Consider the following 8961-nt stretch of genomic DNA (forward strand, 5'->3'; position numbering starts at 1 on the left):
GAGGATTCTCCTTCCCCCTCCTGCCGCCGCCCGGCACCGGGTTTTTCTCGTTTCCACGCCAAGAGCGCGTGAACAAAACTTCGTGCTGCTGCTGGCGTCGACGGGCCAAAAGTCTGTTGACGTTGCGAGGGAGACCCGAACGCTCCCCGCTCTAATCCGCCGCCCGAGCAGCGCGGTGTGCCCCCGCCTGCCCCTGCGGTGCGGGGCCGGGCGCTCCCGGCTGGGCTCGGCACGGCGTTGCGTGCAGGTCAGTGCTTGCAGGCGCCGCTCACAGCTGGTTTCACACGGCGGCAGCGCTGCGGAACCGCGTGTACGCGTCTCGCTCTCCCCCCTCCCCCCGTCGCGCATCACCGCCTATATTTAGCCGCGGAGGGCCCTATCGGGCAGGCACCTCCCGGAGGAAATGCCGGTCGCGCTCCGGGGGCTGCGGTGCTCCGGGACGGGCGGTGCTCAGCGGGGAGAGGAGGAGGAAGGGGACGGAGGGAGGGAGAAGGGCCGGACGCGGCCTTGCTTTCCCCGCCGCGCACCGCGATGCCTGCCGTCGGGGTTTCGTAACGGGGCCGCCCCCGCGGAAGGCGGGTATAAATAGAGGAGCGCTGCCCTCGTCGTAGTGCTGCGGGCATCCCGGGGAGGGGAGGAGAGGAGAGGGAGGGGTGCGACCAGAGGTGCAGCTACAGTGACGCGAGGGGTTGCACTAGCAGGCCACTACCCCTTTGTGGTTCGCAGAGAGTTCACTGGGTGCCGAGCGCACGTGTGTGCCTGGGGTGGCTTTAGGGGATGGGGCTGCAGCTGGTGACCCTACGCCCCAGAGGGCTCTGATTCAGGAGGCTCTTGTCCCCCGCTGCAGTTCTGTGCTTAGTTAGTTGCCCCGGTGCGAGCACTGTGCTGTATCTCAGCCATCTACATCCGGGGGAAGCCCAGAGCTGGCCCCAAAACAAGTGGGGTGCAAGGCTCCCAGCGGTGCGGCCACCAGCCGTATGGAAAGCCTTAAATCACTCCAGCCATGCTGCTGCTGCCTCTATTGAAAACATTACGAGCGGCGCATCTGGAAACCAGTAAATCTGTCCAGAAACCGTCTTTGCAGTGAAATAACTCCTTCTGAATGATAGCGCGGTCTGTAATCTCCGTAGATTTTTGTTTCCTCGCAGCGATTTTTGTGGGCTTCATTATGGAGAGCGAATGGTGCCGGAGAGAGGAGGGTCACGGCGCTGTGCCATTCATATACATTTGTTCCAGACGCAGAGTTGTGCACAAAAGGCCACTCCGAGGGGAGAGGAAAGTGTTGGGCAGCGAACGCCGCTTGGGCCCTTACATCCCTCCCCACGTGTGCGAAGTATTGTGCTGAGGTGCAATCTGGGATTCTTCCCCATTAAATGCCAAAGCCATTTGCATATCCCGGAGCCTAACAAAGGAAATGAGTTTGCTGGGGAAGCTGCGTGCGGTGGGAGACGCTATGCGCTGAGCTCCCCGCGGTCAGCCCTGTGCGCAGCGAGGAGCACCGTGCCGCCCGCTTGTGGGCTTCTATTTTTGCGAGAGAGGAAGAGCCGAGGGATATCCTGTGCATTAAGGCTCCCCCTACTTCTTAACCCAGCATTCGGCAGTGGGATGCGGGCTGAAGCGCAGTCGAAAGCGTCGACTCGACCTCCGAAGAGCAATTAAAATCTTGCACCGGAATAAATCATGTGCCGTGCTAATCCTGTTAATAAAACGCAGCTTGTCCTGACACTTCGCTCATGCAGCAAAGCAGGATTTAATGCGAGTGGAGGTGGTGGTGGGAGGGAGAGGCATTCCCTTCACTGCCGGGTGTGGGGACGTGGCTGCCTCTCGTCCTCTCATCTGCTGTGGCCAGCCCCAGCCTACTGCGGGGACCCCGTTGCTCCGGCCCCACCGAGGTGGGCGTTTGGGTGCCGGTGTGAACTGCGGCATGCTCTGATTGAATGTACCGGGGAAAGTTTTCTTTGTCGATAGCCCAGAATGGTACTTAATTTTCTGGACGCGCGCTGGGGAAAAGATCCATCTCCTCTGACCTATAAATGCCCTCAATTTGCTCCTTTATTGCAGGGTATCTCCCTTAGCGGTTGGCGGAGGCAGCGCGCTCCCCGCACCAACGCGGCATTCATTATTAATGACCCGGAGGGAGGCCGCCCGCTCCGCTCTGATGTTTGCATTTCCTCCCAGACAAATCTGCTCAACTTTCTTCTTCCTTCCACCCCCCCCTCCTTTTTTAATAGAATATAAAACCGTGAAGAAAAGCAGCGATTTTTTTAAGAAGACGTCATGCTTTCTGCAACCCCCCTGTATGGCAACGTTCATAGCTGGATGAGCAATGAAAGGGTCCGCATGTGTGGAATTAATGAGGACAGGTAAATATTTAAGCTGCGAGTTGTGCAGCCGAGGGCTTACCGTGAGCTTGCTGCCTCCTGCACAGGGATCAGCTGGGTGCCAGGGGCGGCGGTGATGCGGGCCCTGATGTCTGATGGAAGCGACTGTGTGCCTTTAAGTGCTTTGATTGAAGGGAGTTCTTTGGGGTAATGATGAAACTTTCCTTCTGTTGCATGTCAGCGGTTTTTATCCCCGGGATTTGAAATTTGGCACTAAGGTATATTCTTTATCAGTGCTTGCCGTGGTAACAAGTCCCAGTGCTGCAGCAATGCTATGGCACAGATGTGTAGCCCCTTCTTTAGCATGGAACAGCTGACAGCCGTATGATATTAGTGTGTGTGTTTTTAATTTTCTCTGTTGCAGCATTTATGGGTGGTACGTGGAAAGGGCGTGTTTAAAATGGTGTATTTTCTTCTTGGAAAAGAAAAAAGTGAGGAGGAGCAAATAGTAAACATTGACAACAATTGTGGGCATTGCAAGAGGATGCCCTGAGGTGGGCTCAGTGTGTTCTTGTTCTCAAACAATCCTTTTTTGCTAAAGCAGTCACTGTGCATAGACAACTAAATACAGTATGGGATGGGGCTGCTGTAGTATACAACCTTGGGCTGATAATGAAGTGTGTGGGGTGCATTCCGATAATAAGCTTCTGTTTTTTAGTAGGAAAATCCCAGTTAACGATGGCGATGCACCGAAAAGCAGACTGGAGTTGAGGGAAGAAAACCACCTGAATCACAGTGTGGTAAGAAATTATTGCTATCGCATCTGTCCTCCCCACCTGCCGGTGTTCCCGCATGTTGCATGTGGAGAGGCGATTCAAACACCGTTCTGCTGGAGGGGCACGTAGGGATTGTTTCTGTGGAACAGTGGAATGGGACTTTGCTTGTTTATTTCATTAGCCTCCTGGTTCTGACTTTGTGGTGTGCGCTGCTGTATGACTTCATCCTTCTCTCGCTCCGTTATGAGTAATGCCACGCACCACACCGCTACATCTACCACAAACGGTTCATGTAGTCCCTGAGCAGCAGAGCTGACGGTCTCCTCCTCTGAGAGCATGTGGTGAGCAGCGAGCGGAGTTCAGTGCCTTGTTGTCAGCGATGGCTGACCTGGCTCTGTTCTGTGTGCTCAGATGCCTTGCAGTCAAGCTGCGGAGGAGGGGGAGCTCCTGGAGGAGGAAGACGGAGGAGGAAGGAGGATGTTCTCTGTCCTGCCCTCCCAGCTCTCCCCTGAGCTCTGCTCTCCATGCTCCCAGCCTCATTCTGAGTTGGCGGGGCTGGAGGCCGGATGTGGGGTCTGCCAAGCACTGGCTCTGGGCACGTTTGGGCTTTTTGGGTTCTGGATCCTCAAGCTTTAGTTTCTGATCAATGAATTGGAGATACAGAGAGAACTTCATTGATGTTTGTGGTGGTGGTGGTTCTTTTCAAAATGACAGCGTATCTGTAGTTTGTGCGGTAGCCTTTTTTATCAGAATGCACAACTAATTGTTTCTTCTTCTGTGAAGGTGGATGCAAGTACAGCCCATCGAATTGACAGCCTGGCAGCTCTGAGCATGGACAGGTCTGGACTTATGCGAGAAGGACTCAGGGTCCCTAGTAGCATTGTCTATTCCAGCTTGTGTGGACTTGGCTCTGAAAAGTCGCGGGATGCTACAGGTTCTATAGCTGGTCTTGGATTTACTCCTGAAAGAAATCCAGAGATACAGTTTAAGTCTAATGCCCCCGAGGCAGTAGAAAACGCAGCTGTCTCTGGAAAAGGCCCGAATGGTTTCAGCGCTATCTACAAAACACCCCCTGGAATACAAAAAACTCAGTCCCGACAGGAGAAACACTGGGCTTGGACCGAGCTGCAAGCGACAAGCAGAGCCCTCTGGGCGTCAATGGTGCTAGCTACCTACGGCTCCCCTGGGTGAACCCCTACATGGAGGGTGCGACGCCCACCATCTACCCTTTTCTTGACTCACCAAATAAGTATTCATTGAACATGTACAAGGCGTTGCTACCTCAGCAGTCGACCTACAGCTTACCGCAGCACCTGGCCTACTCGCCCGTCTGCACCAACGGCGAGCGCTTCCTCTACCTGCCCCCCTCCCACTACGTTACCCCTCATATCCCCTCCTCGCTCGCCTCACCCATGAGGATCTCGGCTGCCTCAGCGTCCCCGGCCATCCCGCCGTTGGTGCATTGTCCGGACAAGGGTCTGTCATGGAAGATGGGTGTCAGCCCTGGTGCGCCGGTCGAGACGCACGCCTACCCACACCTGCCGAACAGCAAGCAGCCCCGCGTCCCTGCCGCCAAACCGGCACCCAGTGGCCTGGCGCCTGACCCTGCGCTCCTGCTGCCGCACTCGCCCCGGCCATCCCCTCGCCTCCCGCTGCCTGCCCAAGTGGGGGATGCCTACGCTGAGTTCCACAAACACTTCCCCAGCATCGCCACGTCGCCCTCCTCCTCCGTCCCACTCCCCAAGCCCTACCTGAATGTGGGTGGTGACTTCCCACCTGCCCGGCTGCCCAATGGCAAGCTGCCCAAAGCCAGTGAGGCTGCTGAAGGGCCGGCACAGGTGGTACCTCATGCCAGGAAGGCCAGCCACGAGCGGAAGGATGGCCGCTCACCCCCGCTGCTCGAGAAGCAGGCCCCAGCCAAGGATGTCGCTGACAAGCCCCTGGACTTATCAGCGAAAGTTGTTGATGCTGAAGGTGCTGGGAAGGTGGAGCATGTGAAAAAATGCCACCGACGGTACTGGTGCATGGCCGGGCGGGAGGTGGGCCGCTGCTGCCAGGGGGTGATGCCCAGAAGGAGACCCTTTCCCCTGGGACCTGTCCCATCTACCGTCCTGAGATCATCAGCACGGCACCTTCCTCTTGGATTGTTCCTGGGCCCGGCCCTGGTGAGGAGAGCGGCAAGAGTGTCACGCTGAAGAATAAGGCACTGGACTGGGTGATTCCCCAGCAGAGGAGCTCCTCCTGCCCCAGGATGGGCGGCACAGAGGCAGCGGTGGGCAGCGTGTCAGGGACTGTGCCGGCAGGGGGACGGCCAGCTTCGGCCTCACCAGCTCCTAATGCCAACACAGATTGCACCAAGGCAGCCAGGAGTGGCATGGAGAGTGCAGCCTCAGTTATCCAGCACGTCGGGCAGCCCCTGGCCACCTCGGCCAAGCACAGCAATAAGGTGACCAAGCCGTGTGGCCAGGAAGCTGGTTTCAAAGCTACCGAGAGCGCCCTGGCCTCCAGCCCCATCTTCCTGCCACCCAACGAGGCGTTCCGCTCCCCACATCTGCCCTACCCCAGGAGTTACCTCCCATACCCTGTCCCGGAGGGCTTGGCCATCAGCCCTCTGTCCCTGCACGGCAAAGGGCATGTCTACCCACACCCGGTCCTGCTGCCCAACGGCAGCCTCTACCCTGGCCACCTCGCTCCCAAGCCTGGCCTCCCATACAGCCTCCCGGCCGGCCGCAGTGAATTCATGACCTACCAGGACGCACTGGGCATGGGGATGGTGCACCCCATGTTGTTGCAGCACTCGACGCTGGAGATGGGCAAGGAGGAGAAGGGAGAGCGGAGGTCGCGATCCCACGAGCGGGCACGCTATGAGGATCCTTCGTTGCGTGGCAGGCTTCCTGAGCTGCTGGAGGCAGGCGGCAAGGTGCACTATGAGGTTGCGTCCAGTGATAAGATGGTGAAGTTACACCAGGGATCTGGCCACGGCAAGAGCTCCTCCAAAAGTGACAAGCATCTCTTCCCAGAGCTCCTGCGGGACGAGCAGGACTCTAAAAGTGAGGCAAGCTTAGCAAAATCTGGATTTGCTGCTGAGAGTGGTGGTCAGGCTAACGACCCAACAAAGCACAAGGTAGAGCAGGCGTCTCAGCACAGAGATTTTATTGAGTTTGGAAGGAATAGTGATCTGCACGACAGCTATAATTTTAAGCAAGCCCCAAGTTCAGCATTGTTTGGTTTGAGGAAAGAAGACCTATCTGCTGTTCAGGGCAAAGAGAGAGTGGCCCTCCAGCCTGCGCCTGCCTTCCTGGAGGCTGCCCACGAGACCGATGGCCCCGCGCTGACTTTTGGCAAAGCGCAGGACGACACCAAGCAGTTCTGCTTGGGCACCGCGCAGCCCAGCCTCGAAACCAACCAGACATATACCAAAGATGGACCCGATGACGCGGACTCTGCTGATGGCAAAATACTGAAACCCAAGCCATCTAAACTGGCAAAACGCATCGCGAACTCTGCTGGTTATGTAGGTGACCGGTTCAAGTGTGTGACGACCGAGCTGTACGCGGACTCGAGTCAGCTCAGCCGGGAGCAGCGGGCACTACAGGTGAGTCCTGCGGTGCAACGCGCGGCACTTGCCATTATTTCTCTGCAGTAAGTCGCAGTCAAGTATTACAGTTGGTATCAGCAGCGCAGGTGGGGAAATACAGGGATTCTTTCGCTAGGGCGTGCTTGTCAGGAACGGTTTTATGTAGCGCGAGAAGCCTGTTAATTAAAGCGAGGTTGTGTGAAGAATAGCATGTATGACTTTCATGTATGCATGCACGAGTAAGTTTTAAAGGGCTCTTAATAAGATCTGCTAGAAATGTTAATGTATGTATAAAATGTGTTTGCAGTTGCAGAGGGGAGTTGAGCAGGAATGCAGTGCATGCTATGGCAGCGCTAGCGGTGGCTGTAATCTCTGCCTCGGCCGGCAGTGCCAGCTAGCAAAGTGTGTCCCAAGTTGTGATTAGTATGCCAGGCGTGCCGTGCGGTGCGGAGGAGAGCGGCCATGGAGGAGTGGGGCTTGCGCTACGGTTCCACCAGGCGAGCGAGTAGTCAGGAGTAGGGGCAGCGCCGAGGCTGATGCTGAGGGATGGCAGAGAGATGCTGTGTAGGAATAGCCTTAAGGTATTTTACTTTTAATGAACAGATGAGTTAAGCCAAATTGTTTTGCATTGTTAAGAAAAGAAGTGGTTGATGCTTATAAAAATGGATGAAATTATCTAAATGATCCATTGAGTGCCCATTTTAATTACATAGATGGAAGGATTACAAGAGGACAGTATTTTATGTCTACCTGCTGCTTACTGTGAGGTCAGTTCTTCAAATTTTTATTACTAGACTCTTACATAAACCTTTGAGTTAAATTTCATTTCCAAATACACAAAGGGAAGTTTGTGGGCCATGGTCGTCTTTATTCATTGTACAGTTTTGTGTTGTTTTTTTTAATTTCTTTTTGTTTTTGTCTCCTTTTATCTCCAAATTGGAATGTTTTTGTTTTATATACAGTATACATTTATATCTATATATATATGCATATATATACGCTTATCTAAGAAAGAATTGTGTGGCTGTTTGCATATCGATGCTAGAACACTGTTTGACAAGTCAGGTGCTTAAAACTCTAACGCTAACTGTCTGGCTCAGCTTTTTCTTTGGAAATACTTTCATAGAAGGTAAGGTAAATGAAGGCGCTTTTATCGCAAGACTTTTTTTTTCATATCAATTCTCTTTCTAGCGTGCAATGATGCGCTTCTCAGAGTTGGAGATGAAAGAGAGAGAAGGCCAAACAGCTACCAAAGACTCAGAGGTCTGCAGATTCAGCCAGGCAGACTGGGAAAACTTGAAAGGAAGCGGTGAAAAGAAGCCAAAGCCTGTCACTCTGGAAGATGCCATTGCTGACCAAAATGACAATGACAGATGTAAGCGTGTTTCGATGGCTTTTGGAAATGTGTCTGTGTGTCTGTGCCGCAGCAGCTCGGACAGAACTGGCGTGGGGTGATCTCTGTCTTGCCGCGTCGCTGGTTGGCATAGGACGCGTGGAAGTTGTGCAGATCTCGTGGCTATGCCTGGTCCTGGGGGTGTGTGGTGCTGGGGATGGAGCCCTGGAGACGGGGAAGCGTCAGTAAATAGCTGGTGTTGGCTTTTTTGCGTTATGCGGGCAAAATCGCTTCTTATTTTGGGAACTGTTGGTAAGCATCTGGCTTCCATCAGTTTCCAAATTGGTTTTCTTTTACGAAGTAATTAAGGAAAGGATTGGTTCCCCCTGCTGCTACTTTGTTTTTAACTGCTCCAAAAAAAAAACAAAAACAAAAAACCTGCACTGAAAGCGTCGCTAAACAAGGGGAAGCACAGCGTGGGCATTGTGGTGCCTGTGTCAGTGTGTGCGTTGGGCAGCCTGGGGGATGTGTGCGCTGCTGTGGGTAGGGATGCGCAAGTAAGGCCAGTAGGAAATTTATTCGGGCAATTTAATAACTTTGAATTATTGTTCTGGTCTTTGTTTAATGCTTTTGGCAGAGAGCACGCCAGTCAATCGTGCTTGCTCCGTTACTCACCTAAATCAAGTTACTGTGGCAATGCTGCCATGAAATAGCAGCGTGAATGAGGGTTGGTCTGGCCAGGCAGCGGGGGGGGGGTTCTGAATGTCGAGTGGAGCAGCATCAGGTTGGGGAGAAGGCTGAGCTGCGGGGCTGGTTGGAATTTCCCTCATCATAGTGCACTGCTGTAGGCAGTAGCCACTGCATAGTGGCTGTAGGGAGGAAGGGCAGCACCCAGCTGGCGCTCCCCTGATTGGATCCAGGAGGAAAGGATGCACAGTATGCTGCCTGCCCCCC

General features: G+C 54.4%; 1 protein-coding gene across 1 annotated transcript in view; it reads left to right on the top strand.

Moving 5' to 3' along the window:
* Positions 1 to 44: 44 nt before the first annotated feature.
* The window catches only part of BCOR (BCL6 corepressor), a 31563-nt gene continuing 22646 nt past the window's right edge, over positions 45 to 8961 (top strand). The window contains 8 exon segments of the mRNA XM_019621495.2: positions 45 to 247; positions 2232 to 2363; positions 3043 to 3121; positions 3881 to 4181; positions 4184 to 5089; positions 5092 to 6692; positions 7388 to 7441; positions 7866 to 8049. Of these exon segments, the coding sequence (XP_019477040.1) occupies positions 2278 to 2363; positions 3043 to 3121; positions 3881 to 4181; positions 4184 to 5089; positions 5092 to 6692; positions 7388 to 7441; positions 7866 to 8049 (3211 nt within the window). The 5' untranslated portion in view covers positions 45 to 247; positions 2232 to 2277.

The sequence above is a fragment of the Meleagris gallopavo genome, chromosome 1 (assembly GCF_000146605.3).
Source record: "Meleagris gallopavo isolate NT-WF06-2002-E0010 breed Aviagen turkey brand Nicholas breeding stock chromosome 1, Turkey_5.1, whole genome shotgun sequence".
Lineage (NCBI taxonomy): Eukaryota > Metazoa > Chordata > Aves > Galliformes > Phasianidae > Meleagris > Meleagris gallopavo.